The 25,004-nt window shown below is 32.3% G+C and overlaps 1 protein-coding gene across 8 annotated transcripts in view; it reads right to left on the reverse strand.

The window, feature by feature from the left end:
* The window catches only part of CNKSR2 (connector enhancer of kinase suppressor of Ras 2), a 310,360-nt gene that overhangs the window by 60,189 nt on the left and 225,167 nt on the right, over positions 1-25,004 (reverse strand). For all 8 annotated transcript variants that reach the window (XM_051985120.1, XM_051985117.1, XM_051985122.1 and 5 more), the window contains 4 exons: positions 14,074-14,122; positions 13,127-13,299; positions 7,991-8,064; positions 6,363-6,434 (listed from right to left, as the gene is read on the reverse strand). In XM_051985120.1, the coding sequence (XP_051841080.1) occupies positions 6,363-6,434; positions 7,991-8,064; positions 13,127-13,299; positions 14,074-14,122 (368 nt within the window). The remainder of the gene's footprint in view (positions 1-6,362; positions 6,435-7,990; positions 8,065-13,126; positions 13,300-14,073; positions 14,123-25,004) is intronic.

A 25,004-nucleotide genomic window follows, 5' to 3' on the forward strand; every position in this document is an offset into this window, starting at 1 on the left:
ATCTAGGTCCTATATAATTTTGAAAGAACAGGAAATTTAAAAAGAAACTGTATTTTTAGTTGACAAAGATTTATAAAGTATCTATAGTATTCCAGCATTGTAACAATCATAGGTCCTTGGAACAGCAAAAAGAAAACCCTACAAAACTGTGTAAGCATATTACATCACCCAATTTTGGAAAGTAATGAAGAAGATGAAAAGGATATAAGAAAGGATGATCAAATTCAGTGACATAATACCAAAATTTAAAAAAACAAAACTCACAGACACGCGAGAAAAATATCATATATCAATAAGACATGTAAACTAAAATTTTAAAAATCATTAATTGAAGTTTGAAGCTGACAACTAATCTCCTGATGAGTTATAGAAAATATACCTCTAGTAAAACTGGCACACCATGACTTATGAGGCAAATAACATATTTACATGCTCTGGAGAATATCTGGTTCAGGGTTTTATGGATAAAGAAGAAAAGGACCCTTAAACTATTTTATTCCAGCTTCTTCATATTTTTCTATTTGTTACACAATTCTACAAGGAAATTCTGTTTTATGAGTATTATAAAAAACAATGAATTTTTTTTTTAGAGATCAAAGAATTTCAAAAGGTCTTTTAATCTTTTTCTACAAGAATCACTAAAGATATAAAACTACAAGACCTCTTTAAAACTCCTTGAATGGTCTACCAAGGAATGTATTATTTTTTCCATTACTCATATGATGGAATTTTTCTGAAAAGTAATGCAGTTTTTCTGCTTATGGGAAAAAAAGCCTCTTAGGAAACATATGAATGGAATTGCTATTGAGGTGAAGTCCATTGTATATCCTTGCTGCAATTAAAAGAATTGTGTAGGTGAACTTCTCTATGCAGATGATTTTCCAAATCTATATGGCTAGTCCTAGATTCTTCCTGAGATATAATCACACATCATTACCTGCATTTTAAACATTTCTAACTGGATACCATGAAGGTATTTCAAATTTAACATGCCAAAAAGAGAAATTATCTTTGCATTCAAGTCTCCTTTCCTCCAAACTTCACTATTGCTATTGAGTATATCCAACCAGTCATGCAGCCTTAAAATCTTGGTATTATCCTCTACTCTGTATGGATACTCTCACCCTATATCCAAACAGTTTCTCAGTCTTCTTGTTTTTACCTTCATAACAATTTTCCTATACATCTTCTCTCCTCCATCTATGGTCTCTGTGCTTCATGTTATTTCCCTAATCCAAACCATTTAGCAGTCATCTGCAAAGGTGATTTTCTTTCTTTCTTTTTTTTTTATATTTTATTTTATTTAATAATAACTTTATATTGACAGAATCCATGCCAGGGTAATTTTTTTTACACTTGTACTTGTTTCTGTTCTGATTTTTTCCCTTCCCTCTCTCTACCCTCTCCCCTAGATGGCAAGCAGTCCTATATATGTTAGATATGTTGCAGTATATGCTAGATATAATATATATTTGCAGAACCGAACAGTTCTCTTGTTGCACAGGGAGAATTGGAATCAGAAAGTAAAAATAACCCGGGAAGAAAAACAAAAATGCAAATAGTTCACATTTGTTTCCCAGTATTCTTTCTTTGGGTGTAGCTCCTTCTGTCCATCCTTGATCAATTGAAACACAGTTAGATCTCTTTTGACTTCTTTCTTATTTATTTTGTGGTTTGATTTATCTAATTCTGAGAGTGCAAGGTTGAGATCTCCCACTATTATAGTTTTGCTGTCTATTCTTCTTGCAGCTCTCTTAATTTCTCTTTTAAGAATTTAGATGCTACACCACTTGGTGCATATATGTTTAATATTGATATTGCTTCATTATCCATGCTACCCTTTAGCAACATATAGTGCCCTTCCTTATCTCTTTTAATTAGATCAATTTTTGCTTTAGCTTGATCTGAGATCAGGATGGCCACCCCTGCTTTTTTGACTTCACCTGAATCATAGTAGATTTTGCTCCAACCTTTTACCTTTAACCTGCATGTATCTCCCCGCTTCAGGTGTGTTTCCTGTAAACAACATATTGCAGGATTCTGGCTTTTAATCCATTCTGCTAACTGCTTCCTCTTTATGGGGGAGTTTACACCGTTCACATTTATGGTTAAAATAACCAATTCTGTATTACTTGCCATCTTGTTAACCCTGGTTTATGCTTTTCTCCCTTCTTTCCCCCTTATCCCCCTTCCCAGTATTAAGCTTGTGAGCACCACTTGCTTCTCACAGCTCTCCCTTTTTAGTATCCCTCCCTCCACCTTAGAGTTCCTCCCCCTATCTCACCCCTTTCCCTCCCAGTTTCCGTATTTCCTTCCACTTGGCTTATTCCTTCCCTTTGGTGATTTTCCTAATGCATAGTTCTGATCATGTTACTCCACTATTCATCTCCTGTGGGTGCCCATGATCTTCAGAATCAAATATTGATAGACTCTTCTCTTTGGCATTTAAACTCTTTATAACATCACTCCTTACTACCACTCCAGTCTTTACTTTATTTCTCTCTCTGAAGTATTTGACAGAGCTCCACTGATGTATTTGTGATACCTAAAGAACAGCAATTCATCGTTTGTTTTTATGCCTTTACTTTGGATGTTCTTGGAATGGTCTATCCTTAGTTTTTCTTGTTTCCTTTAAGATTATACTCAAATTCAAGAGGCAGTTAGATGGTACAGTGGATAGAGCACCTGCTTTGGAATCAGGAGGATCTGAATTAAAATCTAGCCTCAGACACTGAATACTTACTTAGTTATATGATCCTGAGCAAATAACTTAACCCTATTTGCTTTGTCAAAAAGAAATAAAATAAAAAGACTAAACTCAAACCTACCTACTTTAGAAGGACTTTCCAGATACCTTCAACTGGTAGTGTCTTTACTTTTCATATATCTCATTTATCTCCTCATTTCAACGTTGTCTTCACTCCTCCCCCCCCCCCCCCATTAGAATGTGAACTTTTTGAGGACAAAACCTGTTTTTGTCCTTATTTGCATTCTCAGCCTTTAGCTCAGTACTTAATAAGTTCTTAATAACTGCCCATTGAGTGGATGACATAATATACGAAGATGGGATCTTTCACAAGGCTGCAGATAAAGGAAAGTATGAAAAAAAGGATTTATCTTTCTTGACAAAAAAATCTTCAAACAAGAAAGAATCAGGAAAGAGGAGAACTAGGTTATAAAATTGTTGGATGAATAATCCACTTTTATATGTGGCTTGAGATACTATAATCATATTTTCATAAAGAAGCAAATAAGAAAATGTCTAAAAACTCCAATTAAATCTTTTTTTCCAATTAAATCTTAATCTAAAGAAGAGTTTCAATGTTACTATGATTTATATACTGAAAGGATTTCTTGCATTTGAGAAGGTAGGTATGTGTCTGTAAATCATATGCATATAAACTCACACAAACAATTTATTATTAAAGGTAAAGAAACCTACCTGTTAGAAGAAAGCACTTGCCCCATCAATACTTTCTTGCTATTTGTATTTCTTGTCTCACCTAAAATAATAAGTGGTGCTAAAAGGCTTCCCTAATGAAAGTAGTTGTCAGGGATATGAATGAGAACAAAAGGAGAAACATGACTAGACCATAATTAAAAAGAAAAGACTCAGTATTCTAATAGATATAACTCTTGAAAGTTATTTTGCCTCTTTTCTAAGCTTATATTAAAAAGCCCTTAAAGATTTAAAGTGTGCAGAAGGTTTTTTTTTTTCATACAGGATAGTTTTTCTTAGATCTATTTCTTGAGTAAAAATGAAAATAACAAAAAAGTGGTTGATTTTAGCATCTCACAAATCAGATACAATTAAAAATATTAGGATTTTTGTCTGGGAATAGGGATAATAAAGTCAGTATACTTTTTGATTTGATAAGATAAGATTTGATTTATGAGTAAGTGACAAAGACTTTTTTGGAAAAAAGCATAAAATTACTGTCATTTATTTAAGATAAAACAATCAGATTAGGATGAGTCATAGAACAGGAAATCATTTATTATCTTTCTAAGATGGAGGTGATACCTTTGAACTGGCCTTAACTGTATATAATTCATTTACTAGAGGTGTGTATTTTCTTCCCTCTATGGACAAAGTCAATTTTTGCATGTATGTAACTTTATGATGAAGGGGTTACTCATGGATGTTGCTCACTCACTTTTCAGTTTGTTCAAGATGTGAGCCAAACCCTTCACATCTATCTTGAAGACTGTGAGCTCAATATGTGGGCAATGTTTTGTGAGTAGCCAGCTCAATCATGCCTGGCAGAACAATTAAAAGCTAAAGTAACAGCAAGATTCTCACCAATACAAATGAATGAATGTTTCCATTTTGTGGAAAAACTTAAATCGGGAGTGCAAAAAACTGTCCAGTTTTTCAAAAGGCATTTCAAGTAGCATTTTCATTAACAAATTATATAAATCAAGAGAATATGATATAGATCACATAAAAAGCTCAGCTTTCTCATTAATGGTAAATCATTTTATATCAAGTTTTATGTACCATCTGGTTCTATATCTGCCTCCTACTCTTCTACAATATCCATCTTCTTGCATTAGGGGGAAAAGAAGCCCAGAAATTCGATTCTAGCCAGAAGCATTAATATTTTAAAATTTAATCTTCTTTATTTTATCTATGTGACATCAAATTATTTATGGAAGGACACGATTATCTATGTATTTTTAAAGTTAAGTATTTATTAATTACAGATAGGGAAAAGATGGCAAAAGGTGTTATGAATAATATAAAGTAACAGCAAATCTTTTATCTAAAATTAATATGGATAATCTCTCTCTCTTTCTTGTTTTGGGTCCATATTTATCTGCATATACTGGTCAATCTATATCAATTAATAGGAAATTTTGTCAGATATAGCAAAACATTTGATCTATTATCAACATTATTCAAGAGAAAGAGATGGAGCAGAGGAGTATTTGAGAAGTGAAGGGGGACAAAAAGCCCAAATCAATCACATTATGGTATCCATCCATCTAGGAAATTGTTTAGCATATGGGAAGATCTTCCCATGAATTATCTAATTGTTGGATATGGTCAAGTTTTCCTTAATTTATCACATCCTCACAATTCAATTCACTTCAGTTGAACAAACATTTATTACAAACTCACTTTGTAATAAGCATGGGCAATACAAAGACAGAAGAATAAAGAAAATCCTATACAAAATATATACAAAGTAATTTTTAGGAAGAGACCACTAGGCATTGGGAGAAAGGAAGGGATGAGGTAGAGAGATTAGTATAATTTTCCTGTGGAATGTGGTGTTTTGGATGAATTTTGAAGGAAACTAGGATTCTAAGAGGTAGAGCTGAGGAACAAGGCTTTGCAGGCATGAGGAACAAAATGAGTATAAAAGCATGGAGGTGGGAAATGAAAAGAGAATATTGATCAGGCTATTTTGGTTGGTATGATGAGTTCACAAAGGAATGTAATGTCCAATAAGCTGCTTAGGTTTATTATCCCATATTGTGAAAGATTTTAAAAGCTAAATGGAAAATTATGTATTTCATTGTGGAAAAGAGAGGGAGTCATTGTAGTAGATTTTGAGTAAGGAAATAACATAGTTAAAAGTGTTCTTTAGGGTTATTGATTTTTTTTAGTTATGTGAAATTAGGGGAAGATGCATTAGGGAGGGAGGATCCTGGAGACAAGGTTTTTACTGCAAGATAAAAGGAGGTAAAAATCAAATATATATATATATATGTATATATATGTATATTATATATATCTTAAATATTTTTGAAATTGGCCACTTGGAGTGTTAAGCAATAGAAAGAAAGGGAAAGAAATGACAGTTTTCTTAGACACTTAGTATCTGAGATGTATGCTACTTCATTTCAGTTTCTGAGAATTCCAGGCGTATGTATGTATGTGTGTGCATATGTGTGTAAACTATGCTATAATATACAATAACATATAAGACATACTTTATATATGTATGCTATATTCTTGTATATATTATATACTATACTATATTTATTGATGAATATCTACTTTTACAACTGAGTTTAATAAAAAAACTCTAAACATTTTTCACATTTAGATTAATATTGATTTGGATAACTAACAAAATCACTCCCTAGCTGGTGAATGATCATGATTAACACTAAAGAAAAAGCCACAGCTTAAAATCAGATGTAACAAGGGTCCTGTGGAATAATGGGTGGATTCAATTAAGGGAGAAAACTAAGAACACTAATCAAACAAATCTTTCTAGATCTTAGATATACTACTACTATTGAATATACATAAGCATTATTGTAACATCACTACAACTATTCAGGGTATCTGCAAAATATATGATTAGTATTTCATAGTTTGTAAAATTTGTTCATTTTTTTTTTACCTGTTCATATCATCCAGATGTTCAGCAGCAAAGTAAAAACTTTTAATTTTAGGATGACAAGCTTTGAATGCACTGTAAGAAAGGTAAAGAATATAAAAGTAGGTAAAATAGCATGTATTTTATTTCCAGGCACAAGAAAATTGCTATTCATTAACATGCTTTAAGGCTGCTATTGTGTCCATATGAATAGTTGTTTCTATCACTATGACAGAAAGGTCAGTTTTAAAAAAAAGTCTTTCAAGAAATCAGCTTAGTCATTAAATGTTATCAGTCATCTAAGTGGGATAAGTGAGCATAAATATAAATAGAATTCTATGTCAATATACAAAAGATTTGTGATTTCACAAGCTTGTGGCAATTCCTGGTGTGTTAACTACTTCCATCAACTTAGACTGAAGCTAAATATGAATCAGTCAGTAAGCCCCCAAAAGCGGTTTAAGCAATTATGTGATTTGTCCAGTATCAGAGAAATATTAAGTATCACAGAAGATATATGAATTCAGTTCGTCCTTACACCAGATTTAACAATCTATATATTATCCATTTACCTTAAGCAAACTCCATATTAAAATATACATGTGGCCATTCTCAAAATAGCTTTTGTCTAATTGTTAATCTCTGGATCTGTGGATTAACTGAAAGTCCTATTTGGATAAGCCATGGAGGTCTCAACAATGAAAAAAAATCTTGATCAAATAAAGAGTAACTTTGCACAATTTAGCTAAACCTTAAAATTATTTCTATAACATGTAAGTGAAGAGAAGGAAAAAAAGGATTCAGGAGTATGGGAAAAAATAGAACATAAAGAAATGTTAAGGAATTCAAACTATTTTAGGTTTTTTGTGATAAAGTCATAGAAACAAAATGAAGAATGAGCAAGAAAACTTTATTAAATCAGCATCTCAACCAGGGAAGAGTCTATGCAGGTCAGATTACATTGAGATAGTTATGATTATTGTTACTTTATAGAAATGGAAACTGAGAGATAAGGAGAAACTAAGTAACTTATCTCACGAGGCACACAGGAGTTCATGCCAGAGGTAAGGCCCAGGAGTCCTGACCCTCTTGATCTCATCTGATCATAAAAAATGAAGGTTTATTTTTATAAAAATAGATTTATATTATATGCAATTCTATTGCTCACATGAAAAGGATGTTTTTTTCATTTCTGTCTTAGAAGAAAAATGATAGAGCCACATGGAAGAAAGTCTTAAAGAAATACACAAAGCTATCCATCTCATTATTTCTCTGATTAGACCACACATTCTTACATTACTCAGTCTAGCCCAATTTGGGGGCATCTAAGTGGCACAATGAATGGAATATCAGACTTGAAGTCTGGAAGACTTTCTTCCTGAATTCAAATCTGGCCTTAGACACTTAGTAGTTACGTGATCTAGAAAAAAATCACTTCTCTCTGCCTCATTTGTAAAATGAGCTGGGGAAAAAGAAATAACAAACCTTTCCAGTATCTTTGCAATGAAAACCCCATATGGGATCACGAAGAGTTGGAAATGACTGAAAACCACTGAAGCACAACAGTTGCTTATTACAAGAATACAAATCTATGGGTATCTATGATCATGATCCAATTCTGGGAGGAAAGACATATAAAAATGACACTTAACTATTTCTTGCGACATTCACTGGCTCTATCAATTTTAAATTCAGGCAAACTGATGAATCCTTCTGCTTTTTCATCCTAAAGAATAAAAAAAAGTCTTTTTTAGTACATCATCTACAGATGATTTACAATTAAATCATATAATTTATTTCCAATGATGTATCAAAGTGACTTTTCATTTTATTTCTTTAAATCAGAGCCAAGACTGATATTTTAGAAATGACAATTGTGGCTTCTCCTTCATGTACTTCAATGGCAAAGGTTGGACCTGAAGTACTGATGCATTTTGAACATTTTCCCTTAATTTACATATCAAGATTTAGATATTTAAAATTTTCCAACAACTTTGATTTCGGCTTATTTAAACAATATGCAACAATGCAAATATACAATATACAAAAAAAGAAGATAAAATACTCCTTATCAAGATACTTTGCTAAATGCTGCTCCTGAAAAATGTAATCAACAGAACTGAACTATATTTTATTAAATATACAAAATCAACATTTTTCATATTCCAGAATACATACACGTTTTAATAGAGATTAATTAGTTCTTTGACTATTTGGATTCGAGTATATGGTATGTTGTAAGTAGCCCTTGCTTCAAGTAGAACACAGGTGGTCACGCCCTCCCTGACATCTCAGGAAGGCCAAGAGGGCTTAGCAAAGATAGGGAACCAAACCAGACATTGTCAGCAGGTTCCCTCTGGGCTGAAGGGTCTTATACCTTACCCAGAATTCCCCCGCTATCTGTGGCCCTCTACAGAATGTAATTAATATTGCTCTTTAACACATGTAAACACACGGTCTTTCCACATGTAAAATATTTTTTAATTGCACTTAAAAAAAACTAATAAATGCTTGTTTTTCTCCTAAAATATGGGAAGCTATGATAAATAAGTTATACAATATCTAAGTTTAGATAAAAACTTTGTGACTATTTTCTTTGTTTATGCCACTTGGGATTATCATGATGTTCTTAAAATTTTCTTCAATTGTTTTGAGGTGGGGGAAACAGTTGCATTCAATTTGACCAATCTGATTAAAATGAAATTAAACTTTTCCTCAACACTTTCATTCTAATTTTGTAACACCTCAACAAAAGCAGCTAGAGTTTCTGTTCTCTATTTTCTGTTCTTTTTTCTAATCTCTCAATGATTTCTAAGATCTTTTCCAGCTCTATAATTAACATAAACACACACACACACACATTACTCAATGCTTTCATTTCAAATTCACATAGCAGTGACTATAGTAGATTTTTACTGGATATTTTGAATGAATGAATGAAAATTTGAGCACTATCTATCACATGATCTGTTGAGACTTTCCCCCCAACTTTTGTTATTCAGGTTTTGTGACTCCATTTAGGGTTGTCTTAGAAAAGACACTGGAATAGTTCGCCATTTCCTTCTGGTTATCTTACAGATGAGGAATCTGAGGCTAATAAGGTTATCCTTGTTTAAAGTCACACAGCTAGAGTGTCTGAAATTGGATTTGAACTCAGGTCCTCCTGATTCCTAGACTGATATTCTATCTACTATGCTGTTAGAATCCTTACAAAATGTTAACTCACTGGAATTGATAGAAACAATGCTTAAGTTTACACCTTTGAGATTAACACATTAGCTCACACATTGGAGTTCACAAATCTGGGAGATTCACAAAGTTACACCTCCTACAATCCCACTCTCTCAGAGGAGGAGTCAACCTTTGGGTTCACACCTTTAAGAGATCATATATAAGAAGCTCTTAGAGTCAGAAGTAAGTCAATTCGGAAGATTGACAGAGCCAGAATTCAATCGGGAGATTCAGAACTGGAGATTCAGAGGGAGTGAGAGGTGATAAAAGACAAGCTGCAAGAGCTCTTGGAACCAAGGAGGGAGATAGGCCTCTAAGAAAACTAACCGGGCTATTGTGAAAGAGACAATAAAAGATCTGAACTTTTAACAGCTGGCTGCATTTGAGGTGATTATTACTTTGAACTGAAACTAAGGCTGCCTCCAGAAGCTCCCCAGGAAACCTGCTCCCAGAGCTTTTTAGACATTTTTTATGTTTTAGACATATTTTAGACAAGACGAACACTACACTGCCATTTAGCTGCCCTTTTCCTCCTACAACACTATTTTAATGGAATCATAATTTCAAGTTTATATAATGTTTTACAAATGTTGTTTTATTTGATTCACACAATAATTCTATGAATTAGGTGCTAGTATTAGCTCCATTTTTAGCAATGAGGAAATTGAGGTTAAGCGATTAAGTGATTTTTTCTAGCATCATACAGAGATAACACGTGTCTGAAGTCGAACTTGAATGCAGGTCTTCCTGACCCTAGGTACAGCAGTCTTATTTCTTAGTTGGTGCTAGAGTACTAGACTTGGAGATGAGACCTGAATTTGAGTTTTGTCTTAAATACTTTCTGGCTGTGTGACTGGACAAGTAACTTAATTTCTCAGGGCTGTTGTAAAGGTCAAAAAAGATAACACAGAGCAAGCATTTTGCAGATTTTAAAATATTACATAAATTTTATTATTATTGTAGTTGTCATTGCTATTTCCAAAAAAAAAAAAAAAACTGTTAGGAATCAGTATGACTTGGAATATAAATCAGACTTAATCTTTACTTCCCAAAGAACAATAATATTACTTTGAAGAGTTATTAATTTAGCAATGGTAACATAACTGATTATAACCTTTAGAAACTAATAGATAAAAATGTCCAAAAATACACAGTTGACATTCAGAAAAATAATATATAATTTAGAAGCCAGTAGATTTATTGATAAATTGTCTAACAGCAAATTAAAATGTAGACACTGCAGTGTTTCTTACCATTCCTTTCAGATCTTCTCAATGAAGAAAAGATATTGCTAATTTATGACTAAAAACAAAGTATGTTAATCACTGAAGTTAAGATTCTCTTGTAGAGGGCTAGGATGGTGCATTTACTGTATAGATATGCATACATACAAACTATCAAAAGTATATAACAAAGCATAATGTGTGATGAGTTGCAAAAAATAGAAATAACTTCTGCAGACTACACAACTATAAATAACAGAAAAATTTATTAACTGCATATTGTTTCCTGAACATTGTCCTATGAGCAGAGATACAAAGCTTTTGATGAATTTTGGTCCCTAACTTTAACATAGTAAAAAGTAAGCTTCTTGGGTACAGGAACCATCTCATTTTTTATTTGTATCCTTAGTGATTTACCCAGCCCCTAGAACATGGAAGGTTGTGATTTTATTAAATGCTTTTGGATTGATTCATTAAAGGACCTTCATAAATAGATTGGATACTAACACTGGTTGCTATTATATATGGTACTTACTTGATATGTGGACTAGAGATTAATAAGATGGTGTTATAATTCAATTTGACTGGAAGGTCATTATTGATATTAAAATTGGGAAAGCTTCCAGATAAGGAAAAAATTTGGATATTTTCAAGCTCAACAGTCAAAGAGAGAGGGGAAGGGAATAGGCCAAACAATGAGGACAGAGGGGTAAGAACAAATGTGTGTTTAGTGCGCTAAGAACTGTCCTATTTTGATGGCATATATTGTAATACTTATTAATATTGTTCATTCATTTTTTCAGTCATGTCTGACTTTTTATAATTCCATTTAGGGTTTTTTTTGGCAAAAATACTAAAGTGGCTTGCCATTTCCTTCTCTGGATCATTTTTACAAATGAGGATACTGAGGTAAACAGAGTTAGATGACTTTCCCAGCTAGTAAATGTCTTAGGCCAGATTTGAACTGAGGAAGGTGAGTTTTCCTGACTCCAGGACTAGCACTCTATCCACTTTGCAATACCTGGCTGTCCTAATATTTATTGTATGACACAATACTATAAAAATAATCACATTGTTAAATTAGAAGCTGATAATTAGCTTTCAATCATGATCTGGCCAATGCATTAACAATATTACATTAGGGGCAGCTAGATGGTACAGTGAAGAGAGTGCCACCTTTGAAGTCAGAAGAAACCGAATTCAAATCTGGCTTCAGACAATGGACACTTATTAGTTGTGTAACCCTGTGCAAATGACTTAACCCTAATTGCCTTCCCAAAAAACAACAGCAATAATTATAATTAGTTGTTGATATTAAACCAAGGATTTTTAGAAGGTAATGACCATAAGAGCCATAAAATTGATCTATCCAGAATAATAAACATTTTACTGTTTGAGAAACAAATAACACAAATGGAATTCATTGATGCAATTATTCCATTTAAGAGAAATTCTGCCTGAAAAAAATATAAACAATTATATGATTGTGGCAGAAAAGTAAAGGCCAATGTAGAGACTGAGAAATATCTAAACAAAGATATTCTTCCTGGCTAGTGGCACAATTTCATAAGAATGTAGCATATTCTTTGGTATAATTCCAGAAGGTGATATTTATAAATATGTGGTTAACAGAAAAATTTTATTCCAGCAAAACATTTTTGACAAGTATTAGGGTAGTAAGACTATTATTAAAATGAATCCAGAAGAATTTCATATGTAAGCTATAAAATAATAAAAATGATACAGTTCTCTTGCAATTTTGCATTTACATTCCTAATGTCTAGCACAATAAATATTTGCTCGATGATTCTAACATTATGATTCTAAAATTTTGTGAGTTTGTTCTTTCCCCCTCAATTAGGCAGGATATTGGGGACCAATCTAGCTTCTTATATATTTCCAACTTTTCTGATGAACTGAAATGAATCCAAGGGATTCAGGTATTTAAAATTTGAAATGAAAATTCAGAAAGGAAAGCAAACAAGACCTTGAGCAAAGGCAAGATTTTTAATATGGTCTCATATTTTCATGAATAATAATCCTTTTAGTCAAGCTTTTGCTTGAGTTAGTTTGATATTTTTAGTTATATTTAGAGAATGTACTGCTATATTTCATTGTACTTAAGGAGATTTAGTTGCTATATTAAAATAAACCAAATATCATCTTTGAGTCCACAAAAATGCCTAGTTAAAGAGTGCAGGTGGAAAGATGACTAACAAAAGTCTTACAAAATGATTTTCATATGATTATATGTTTCAAAAATACATTGTATGTTTTGGATTTTTTCCTAAGAACATTAAACACACCAGAAAATGAAATATGTTTGTGGCTTACCTCTTCGTTAATATACCAATACAGGGATGTATCCTTTAAAACAAACCAATATTTCTTCCATTTCTGTGAAAAATAGCTCTTGGCATCTTTCTTTTTCCAAAGCCAGCCCTCACAATCACCACGACCAAGATCTTTACAAGAAATTCGTCGCTTGCTCTTGCCTGCAATTGGACCTAAAGACATCAATGTATGACACTATTTTTAAAAGTCATTCATTACAAAACTGAGAGAAACTTATAGAACACAAAAAGGTTTAAGTTTGGGTTCCGAGATGAATACTCTTAGTTGGACATTTTTTTGTTTATACATAGGCCACATACCTATAACATTTTCCAGTTCTCTTTCACTTCTTATGGAATCCCAGTTCAGTAAGGAATTTGCTATCCCATCTATGCTCGGGATTATGAGACCATGAATTCCGATAAAAATAATACAGATTCCAGAACCTAGGATAGCACCTTAAATACTTGTTAATTGATAGACAGCTTTGGCACTTGTGACTGTGTTTGCTAGAGTCACAGAATCATAAGTCAAGAGGTAAAAGGGCTTTTAGAAAGTCTCTAACATACTCTCATTTTATAGATGGAGGAATTGAGCCCAGAGAGATTTCACAGGTAACAGAGGTGTTTTTGAGCTTAGGTCCTCTTAATACACATCTTTCCATGACTTAAATACTAGAAAACAAAATTTAAAAGAAAACTTCTGACTAAATTAGAAAGACTAATTTTTCATACAATGACAGCATTTTAATTCTATCAAAGTAGACAAGAGAGATAATGAAGGATAGAAGATCCTGGCATATTGTGATCCACAAGGTCAATGAAGAAACTAAGCAACTGAATAACAACAATAACAGCTTAGTAAATATGATGCTCAATACAGAGAGCCATGCACAATGTAAGTATTCAATAAATACTGAGGATTTGTGTGCAATCTTCATTTCTTACCTTTGTTTTTCTTCTTTGATTTATGTTGCAGAGAAGACTGTTGAAATGTCTGAAATCAAAGATATGAAAGAATGGGAAACACAGAAATAGTGGACACACTTCTGTATTCCAGGATTGTTCCATTTAACAATGATGTTTAAAGTGACATTGAACCTTTTACTTCTCTTCTAAAGTCTTCTAAATAAAGACTTCCCAAATAAAGTTATCCATGCTATCTGGCTTATGTTATCAATTTTTCCTAGCAAGATAAAACAGTAGCAGCAAGGTTGTCTATTACACAGTGTTAGGAATCCTAGGTTTAGTTCTTGGCTCTGCCACTTGCTCTGAATGTCAATTCACGTTTCTAAGCTTCAGTTGGTTTATTGCCAAAAACCCCTAGCATAATAGTACTTGCAATAACCACTTAACAAGGTTGTTATGAGGTCAGATAGTTGGAAGCCTTTAATATGCTAGAAAAACACAAATTATTATCAGGATAGACAGGTTAGATTTTTCTCCTTTTTATAGAGGGTTGACTAGACTAAGGAGAGTATAAGTGAATGGAAACAAACCCAAGTCATTCAAGTATTTGTTCTGTATCACACAATCAATATGTGTCAGAACAGTAATATATCCATTATACTGTACTTTCTCAAGGTGAGCAATCCCCTCCTAAAAAAAGCCAAGTCCACAGAAATATGGGTACAACTTGGGCTTTTTAGTAGTCCTCAGAAGATTTTGAACTTAAGGAGTGGTCAACTCATATCTTTTCTATTTGTACTATAGGGTCTGCCCATAGTACTTATATCTTTCTGTACTATTTGGACAACAAATAACATTAAGCAGGACTACTTTCCTCCATGAGAATTCATTATATAGCCAAATGAACTTACAAAGTATATAAATAAAAGTAAAATAATTCTAATTACTAAAAATTCTTTAATACTCCAAAAATATTAAGGTAAGTTTCCATTAAGTTTTAAATCTTCCAATTGCCTTTAAAATTATCCCATTGATAAAAGTGCTTTATATAGCTTTCCAGAAACACAATTGTGTGACAATTTTCTTGGCATTCCAGGGTATTTCTATTAGCAGATCCCTAGACTAATTTCTTTTTTTCCCCTCTTTAGTGACTTATGAGGAACTGTCAGACTTCAAAAACTGATCTAATTCAAAGATAGGTCTTTGTAGTTATTGTTAAATTGCTTGTAAAAAAGGAACATGATTTATTTTATTTTACTTTTTAATCTAGGGCTTAGAAATCAAACTATAAAAATTGTTATCACCTTTGAAACACAATTCCTTTCCCCAGTGAAAACAAAAGCATATCAGAGAGCAGCCTTTTTGCACTTCTCAATTAAAATAAGTTACTTAGACTCTCAGTTTCTTTGGCAATGCACATCTCTCTTTATTTTAAAAGTATTTTCAGATGAGAGGGAGCTCAGTTAATGCTATGTCCCAAAGACTAGAGTTATGTTACCTTTCCTCCCACAAATTTAGAAAAAATGAAAAAACCTATGTCATATTTTTCTTGAAAAAATTGGGCAAATATCTTTTAAATGGAATGTTGATTCTTTATTTTATATGTTGACAGAAACTAGTTACTGATCAAAAGCCTTGAATTTAGTTAATGTGAATCTACATAAATTTCTTATTATTGAAAATCAGAAGTGGATTTGCTTTCCTTTAAATTTTTTCCCAAATTGGATAACTTTTTTTAAAGAGTAAACTCATGAAATCTAAATACTGTGCTATCTTGCAAAATTTCTGACAGGACCACAGCTGGAATGTTGATTCATTGATTGAATCCAGTAGATGCTCTCATGTTCTCCTTTTCCATGTTATAGAGGCAAGATATAGCATCATGATTTCAATTGATGGATATCTCAAAAAAGATACTTCTATTTCCTTCAAATGTTTTAATAGCAAATAAAGATACATCAACACAAAGCTAGAATTGTTTATTTCAATTGCTCAGTACAGTCTAGCAATCTGCTAATTAATTGGTATGTCTAATTTCTCCTCTTACCCTATGAAAATGTTAATTTTTTTGCATTATATAGATACAGTTTAGGAGTGGTTTTCTTTCACTTTCACTCTTTAGTTTATCTTCTAATGTGGGTGCTCCACAGGAAATAACATAGAAGATAGCAGGAAAATGGAAAACGAAAAGAGTTGGCTAAGAATATGGACTGAACAGCTATGAAAAAAGAATTCTGCATACACATATCCATTATCTCATTGATAAAAACTTTATTTTTTTTTTTGGATTTAAATTTTAATTCAAGGAAAAGACTTCTTTTTTTGTTGCAGGCTTTTCTGTTTTACATCTCTCTTCTAATTCCTAAATTCATTTATGGGAAAATTAAAATTGAAACTGGATAAAAAGTTTCAAGTTCAGGTTTTATTCCAAGTTCGAAACATAGTGTAGCTATCACTGAAAGCAATTCTTAAACTTGAATTAATCATAGTACTACATATTTGTAAAGTAGGTTAAATTTTTTTCACTCTCAATATACTCTTCTGTCCAATGCACTGTCACAGGAAAAGCACAGGATCCCTTCTTAATGTATTTGAATTTGTATTTAAATATGTATTTGTAATTAAATTTTATTTAAATTTGTAAATTAATTTGTAAATTAAATTTGTAATTAAAATTTATATAACTTATTCATATAACTTAACAATTTATATTTCAAGAAAATTGTTTTCAAACATACTATACATATGTACTTATGTTGGGCTTATCCTTTTCATGATGAAAAATATTGGCATGTAAGCTCCTTGAGGCAGAGACTAATTGTTTCTTTTGTTGTTATATCCCCAGAATGTAGGATAGCACCCGGTACACTGTAGGCACTTAATAAATATATGATATTTAATTAAAATTTTTTATTTTTTAAAAGTTAATCATTTTTTGATAAAAATGTTGATTTTTCTCAATCCTTCTTTTCCTGAAGCCATTTTATTTACTGATATTTTATAAAGCCTGGTTTTGCATCCACAATAAATTCTAATATGGAACAATTATCTTATTCCTTAGGCACTGTATAAATAAACATCTATTTAGATGAAAGAAACTTTACTACACAACACTATTTCATCAATGACTTTTCAATTCTGTTTGTTTCTTTACATCATTTCACCTGAAATTAAATGCCTTTATCTCTCTTCAATGAGAAAAATAAATGGAATTCATGGGAACAAATTCAAGAGAAATGAATAAGAATGAATTAATTCCAAATATAGAATGCAAAAATCACTTTCAGGCATGATTCAGTTATTATTATACCTACTATGTATGATTGGTTTTCATAATATATTTATATAAAATGGGAAAAATCCCCTGTAGCCTCTAATAATTATTTAAAAACTATATAGTTTGCAAAAGCAAACTACTTTTAGAAATGCACATTAATTTTGAGTCAAGTGTTCAGAATGTCCAAATTATTGCCTACTTGATAAATTATACTATTACATTTTTGCAGAAATACATTTCAGATTATATTTGCCGGAGGTTAAATGATGACAAAGAATCAAAGTTGGCCAATTTAAAATGTTATCCTTATGCAATAAAACAGTTCATCAAATTCAGAGATTAGCAACTGTAAAGAAAATAAATTGATTGGATTGTAATCAAAGACTTTTTTTCAAGTTAAAAAATAAAGTTGGATATGGTAGAGTATTTAATGCTAATGAAACACCCCAAATGAAATGTGTTTAGCCCTTAACATAACAAATAAAAATAACTATACCACTATATCTCTCTAAATTAAGCTCATATTCAGCACTAGTGAGGTTCCCAGAAGTAGATCATTGCACATTGAGAAACTTAATGCAACATTCTAATAATTGGATGTTAATAGTAGTTTACAAATATCTCATTTAATCCACAAAACAACCTGGTAAGGTGGTAGTTACTATTATCTCATTTTCTACAAAGGAAATTGAGCTCAAGTGGCCAAGTCCCTTGTCCAGGGACACACAGCTAATAGGCCTAAATTAAACTTTGAACTCAGGCTATTTGGCTTCAAGTTCAGTACTTTACCCACTGGACCACCTAGGTTTTTGTAACTAGATTATCATTTGCTTGTTTTGGAATAGACTTTTTTTTGAAAGGAATATCCAAGAATTCCCAGTGAGCAAATTCTCTCTGCCAATGCAAATCACTATCTACGCTGCCCATTTATTCTTAGAGAGCTGCCTTCTGGCATTAAGATGTTAAGCAATTTATCCAGAGTTACATAGTTAACAGGTGTCAGAGATGGTCTTGAGACCAGGTCTTCTTGTTTCCTAGATAGCTCTCTATCCTCTATAGCAACTATCTCTGATACATTTATCATGAAAACATTAATAGAGGTATTCTAGCTCTTAACACCTTGACAAGGTAATTTGTTGACACAAATGAGAATAAATTGTCTATCAAATACTTAAAGTAAACAAAACTTAAATGAAACCATCAGAGCATTGTATTCAAATAGTATTGTTTTTGCAACAAGTCCTAAAGTGTTTTTTAAGAAAGCTCCAAAGACATAATTCATTACACATTAATATTTTTCTTTTGGCATTATATTACCTATAAATAACTATCCAGGCTATTCAATTTAAGTGTGATCAATTTCGATGTAGTTATTTTCCCCCAAGTTATTTGTCTGCAAAATTTTCTCCTTTGAATATATCATTTTGTATGTCACTTCATTTTTTCTTTTCTCTTTTTCTATTGGTTTACTAGTTTTAAAAAATGACAAAATGGTGATGATTGTTTTTAATATGTTTAGTGTATGTGAAATTCAATACACAAAATTCAAAGGGCTGTTCCAGATAAATTTCCAGACAACTTCTTAGAAATTGAAGAATTGCTTAAAATAAAAATAAACTGAAACTTTATGCTATTCATGTCTTATTTAAAATATCATGTATCTGACATGGTTTTTCAAGAAATTTAATATATCCCCTTTTGAAATATGAGGTTACCTATACCTTCAATAATGTGATCTGTACCAAAAAGAAGATAGTGACTAATGTCTATTTTAAATACTTAAAATCTCAAATGATATCTCATTAAATTAAAATTTATATTTTTAAAGTAGACTAGTATTTGCTATACTGAACAAGTTAATTAAATTGTCTGAAGCTGTTTAAAATTAGGTGAACAAAACAATTAAAATTATTCACTAGACATCCTACAATCTTACGCTAGAAACTATATATCCCAAATAGATCGTAATGATTTAAATTACCATATACACTTTAAGTTCTATATAGCAAAATTTTTCTCAAATCAAAAGTCACAGGATGATTTGCCTAAGTTGTCATGAAGAATAAATTTTATTTTTACATAGCCATTCTTAATGGGATTCATCTCATTTTTTCAAATATCAGTGATAGAAGTTCAATTGAATGCATATTTATTTTTCTCTTATGGTGATAATAACCAAAGACTAATTAAAGGAACACTAAGAGAAACTAATGAAAAGTCATTAGAATAAAAGTGTAGCATATGCATTCTCCTTCTGCTTGATACTGTCAAATAATTGGTTATGAACAACTGAAAAAGGAGAAATCTGAAATAAGATTTCAGTATTACAGCCATGCTATTAAATAGAACAAGCATGTATAAGTTAAATTTTCAAAGAATCAATGACATTAATTACATCTATCCCCTCTTATACTGTAAATGGCAACTTATACTCACCTTATTCAGTTGTTCCATCCTGTCTATGTCCTCCCCAAAATTCCCATCCAATTTATGTAAAGACTTGCCTCAATGTAGTATAGAAGAAAAAACACTAGATTCAATAATGGAGGACCTGACTGCAATTTTCTACCTGTATAATGTGGGGCAAGCCATTTAGCCTCCCTGGTTCTCAGTTTGCCCTCCTACATGAAGCAATTGAGCTAAATGATAGTTGTCACTTTCATTTCTAAATCTACAATCTGTTAGCATCCTAAAGGCAGCAGTGCAGCCCATGTGCAGCCATACATCATTCTTTATTCCTGAGACATAACTGTTGCACTTCTTTTGCTTATTCTTCTACATAACATTTCTATGCCATTCATCACATATATCATTGCTTCCCAAATATTTCCCTACTTCTTTTTGGCTTATTTGTATTTTGAAATCTTAGAAGATATTTGAAAAGTCTCTGCTTTATGGCAACACTGAAAAAAACCTTGGAAACTTGAACCTTTGTTTCCTCAGTCATTTCATCTTTCCCCCAACACAGCCTTGAGAGAAAGATTTCAATCACATTGGTTATGATTGGGATAGGTATAACTGGGTACCTCAACATAGTCCTAGAGAAAGCCTGTGTCACTCAAGGAAGAGTCTGCTTCTTTGGAAACCTTCTATGGAAGAATGGGGAAAATGTATTCTTGATCCTATCTCCTTGTCTGGATAATTAGAAATACAGATCAGCATTTTCTTTGCAACTTAGAGATTCAGTCAGTTGCTTAGGACACTGAGAGATTAAATGAGTTCCTATGGTCATATAACCAGTACATATCAGAAGTGGACTTGAATCTAGATTTTCCTTGTTTTGAGGTGGTAATTAGTAATTAAAAATATGGAATTTTGTGTCAGAAATCTTATTGGAAGTGCTGTTTCAGTAATGTAATCTGGCCTATTCTTTCTCCTTTTCAAGTGTGAACCCAGGTCATTTGTATATCATTAGTGCCTGTTTAAAATTTATAAATACTATGTCCTTGGGAGTCAGATAGGATGGATGGGATGGATGCACTTTGTTATATCTAGAGGTAGAATCATGGGTCATAGTTTGCAGACCTTCTGAAGGCCTGAGCTACAACATAACTTAGGTCTCCCCTTGTATTCTGGTTCTGGTACCAAAGTTGAGGAGACCTATTTCCAGTTTGTTGAGCAATTGTCATTCATTGCTTAATAAATTGAAATGCTTGGAAACTTTTACCTTTGTTTCCTCAGTCATTTCATCTTTTACCCAATACAGCCCTGAGAGAAGCATTTCAATGGCAGTGGATATGAATGGGATAGGTATAACCTAAGTAGCTCAACATATTCCTAGAGAAAGCAGTGGCACTCAAAGCAGTCTGCTTATTCCTATGGAGGCCTGGGGAAAATGTATTCTTGATCCTTTCTTCCAGTCTGGATAATTAGAAATTTCTATTTTGAATGGTTATGGTTGTCACCAAGGAAGCTGATGCTTGATATACATATTATCTGCATCTATTGGAAGTATCTGGAAGAGCTTAATGGGATTTCCCCTTCATTTGGATTCTCTGAGAAAATTTTCATGACAATGGTGGTATTATTGAATAATTATGTCTGTGATTGTAACTACCAAGAAATCTTAACATATGCATGCATAGGAAGAAGACATTTTATTATGTGTTTACTATGTGCAAAATACTGTACCAGGTATTAAAAATACAAATAGAAAATTAAGACAATACATGCTCTCAAGGACATTCTAATGAGGGTACAAGCAGTTATGGAAAGTTTCAAATGTAAATCAGATGGAAAGTTCCCATAGTCTTTAAGGTGTAGGTGATGGATAGAAAAAAAAAATCCAAACTCTTGCTGGAGAAGAACTTTTAAAGGTAATATCTGTTCTGTTTAGCTACATGCCTTTTTGGTATTAGCAAACAAAAACATAGTAATATATTTCACTCTTTAAATCTTTCATTCAATTTGTAACTGTGGATCTGCCATAGAATACTGTTTCTGAAAATCTGTTCCTTTATTATAGTTTCATCAAGAATACCCTCAGTAAATGTGTAGATTATTTTCATAAATATTTCATAGAAAGGAGATAATAGTCTTATGATTCAATAATTATTGATGTCTTTTCTTGATTCTTTTCCAGTTTTCAAACTGCCGTGCTCCTTTTCTAGTAATTTCTGGACAGAAAAAAATAGATGAGGAATTTTGGAAATAGATAACATTCATAGAGGACCTCACTTCTCCACACATCTGAAATGCTCCTATTAAAAGCTGAGCAGTCAGTAACTCTATGGCTTATAGTGATGATCATTTCATTTTTTTAATGGGCAGAACTGCTGAAAAAGGAAATTAAATTTGTAGGTAACATTAAATTGGGAATGGGGATAGCCAGCACAGTGAATGCCAGAATCAGGAACAAATAAGGTCAGAGTATTGTATTGAATCTAATAAAATTAAAATCATGTAGGATAAAATGTTGTCTCAAATGGGTTCAAAATTGTACAGAATGGGGGAAAGGCATGACTAAATAATTATTTGCCTGAAAATGAAAATGATAATAGTAGACTTCAACCTCAGCATAATAAGCGATGTAATGTAGCAAACCAAAATGTTAATATGATCTTTGAGCTGCACTGAAAAATTTGATTTCCAGGAAAGTAGAGGGAAAATGATGGCCCCTCTGTATTTTGCCTTGATCCAATAGTAGCAGGAATATTGTGTTCAGTTTGGAATGCCATAGTTCAAGAAGGATTATCGAGGAGAACTTGAGAATGTTCAGCTTGGGCAACTACAAGAGCCTCAGATTCATGTCATATGCATATTGAATGAAAGAACTAGGAATGTTTGGCCAGGACAGGAGAAGACTAGGTGTGTCAACAATTTCCAAGTATTTCAGCTATTGTGTGGAAAGGGATTTGACTTGTCTTATTTCACTAAAAAGAAATAGAACCAAGAATAATAAATAGAAGTTACAAAGAGGAAAATTTAAGTTTGTCAAAATCCTCCTGCAACTTTCTAACAGTTAAAGCTATTAAAAAATTTGAATGGACTACTTTCAGAAGCAATGAGTTCTTCCATAATGGAGATCATCAGAGTCTAGGTGACCACTTGTTTGGTATATCATAGGGGGTCTGCCTTTCACTTGTTGTTTGGATGATATGGCTGCTAAGGGCTTTTCCAACTTTCAAAATTCTGTGATTCTCATCCTGAGAGTTTGTAGGTTTTCTCCCAGGTATCATAAAAGTTTATTTCACTTTCAACATGGGGTTCTTTTGTGTGTGCTTGTTTTGGTTGAGATGTTCTTTTTGACTTTATCTTCTTAGGTACTATTTCCACATCTAGTTTTCATCTGCCCACAGACAGAGGCCCTATAGACTAAAAATAACAGTTCCATAAGGGTGAAACTATTTTGGCATGGAAATGGTGACAAATCTGCTCCCTTTCCCCTCTCTTTGTTGTCCTTTTTCTAGTTTCATTAAAAAAAATGCTCCTGGACATGTCAGGCTTGGTTTGGTCTACACCAAGTTTTCCAAAAATTCAGGTTTTCCTCTACTACTCTTCACTATTATATGAGCTAACAAGAATTCATCTTAGATTTTTGATGTTATTGCTATTCAATTATGTTTGACTCTTGATGACCTCATTTGGGGTTTTCTTGGCAAAGATATTGGAGAAGTTTGTCATTTCCTCCTCCAATTTATGAGGCAACTGAGGCAAACTGAGACTTACACAAATATTTATAGCAATTCTTTTTGTGGTAGCAAAGAACTGAAAACTGATATGATGCATATCAATTGAGGAATGGCTGAATAAGTTACGGTATATAAATGTGATAGAATACTAGTGTACTATAAGAAGTGATAAGGGGTCCGATTTAAAAAAAATCTGGGAAGACTTGAATGAACTGATACATAATAAAGTGAGCAAAGCTGGAGAGCAATTTGTACAGAAACATCAATATTGTAAAAGAGATTTCGGAACTGAATATAAAGTGAAATTGAATTAATAAAAAAGGAAAAATATTCTGTACGAAATAGTAATAATGTAAGTCACTGGGAATCCTTAATGTATTTAAAATGCATACTTATTTTGATGATATATAAAACTTTCCTCATAAAGGAAGACACTCAATTTACCACTCCCAATGCTATCATCCATAATATTTATTTTAACTTTGTTACATTCTTTTTTTCCTTGATCTGATCTAGCCCAAACTACTTTGGAACTATTTAAGATTTCTTTACAAACCCTAATCTCTAGAAACATCCATCAAAGCACCTGAAGGATTATGGGGCTCATATGTACAAATCAACTGATTGTTTCAAAATAGAGGAAGTCCTTTCTTGGAATTTACGTTATTTCTTTGCCAGCAACAAACATGCTTGATATTACTGAATGCTCCATTTCCTAAAAGGCTAAATCCTTTTGGTACATTTAAAAGGAGGGGAGTGGAGAATACTTTATCCAGTCCTATTAATAATATCTATCCTGAGATTGCTATATTGTATTTTATAGTTCAAATTTAAATTCAATGTGTGACAGGCAAAAGTACATTAAATCTGTGTCAAAAGATATTTATGCAAATAATTACAGGATGAACTCTAAATGAATGTGTTGAATTCATAATTCCATGTACAAAAATAGAATGTGTTAAAATAAAGGACCATTATGGAAGTTTTGTTGGTGATCTTCTTGACCATGGTAATGCATGTAATAGCATTCTGTTTGAATGGCTATAAAAGATGCTTTTTCAGACCTTTATCTGAAAAGACCATTTGTCTTCTCATTTTTGTTCACAGATGTTCTGTTCAACTCTCCATTCCCTCCAACGCCACTTTTCATCCCACAACACTTTTTGTGTGGGGAAAGAAGGAGGGGGGGGGAGGATAATTTGAGTCATTCTTTTTCTGAAATTTTTGGGAGTGTTTATTTCAATTTTGGAAGAAATCAACAGCTTCTTAAGCTTCATTTTGAAAGCTCTGCTCTTAATAGATTCTTCTCAAGTTGTAAGTGGCCCAAGTTTAAATAAAAATTTGCAATCTAATTGTTGCCTTTTGTTGCTATGAAGCATTTCCTCTTGCTTTAATTTTCTGTAAAATACTTAGATTATTCAATTACTAAAAAACCTATATCTTTGTTGATAGAAAAATTGCTAAGTAATCTTCAAACACTTAAGACAAAGGTATCTCATTCCTCCTTCCATTTGCTGAGCAAAAGGGAATTTTCTGATTAAGCAGTCAAAAGGGAAGCAATT

The sequence above is a fragment of the Antechinus flavipes genome, chromosome 3 (assembly GCF_016432865.1).
Source record: "Antechinus flavipes isolate AdamAnt ecotype Samford, QLD, Australia chromosome 3, AdamAnt_v2, whole genome shotgun sequence".
NCBI classification, from domain to species: Eukaryota; Metazoa; Chordata; class Mammalia; order Dasyuromorphia; family Dasyuridae; genus Antechinus; species Antechinus flavipes.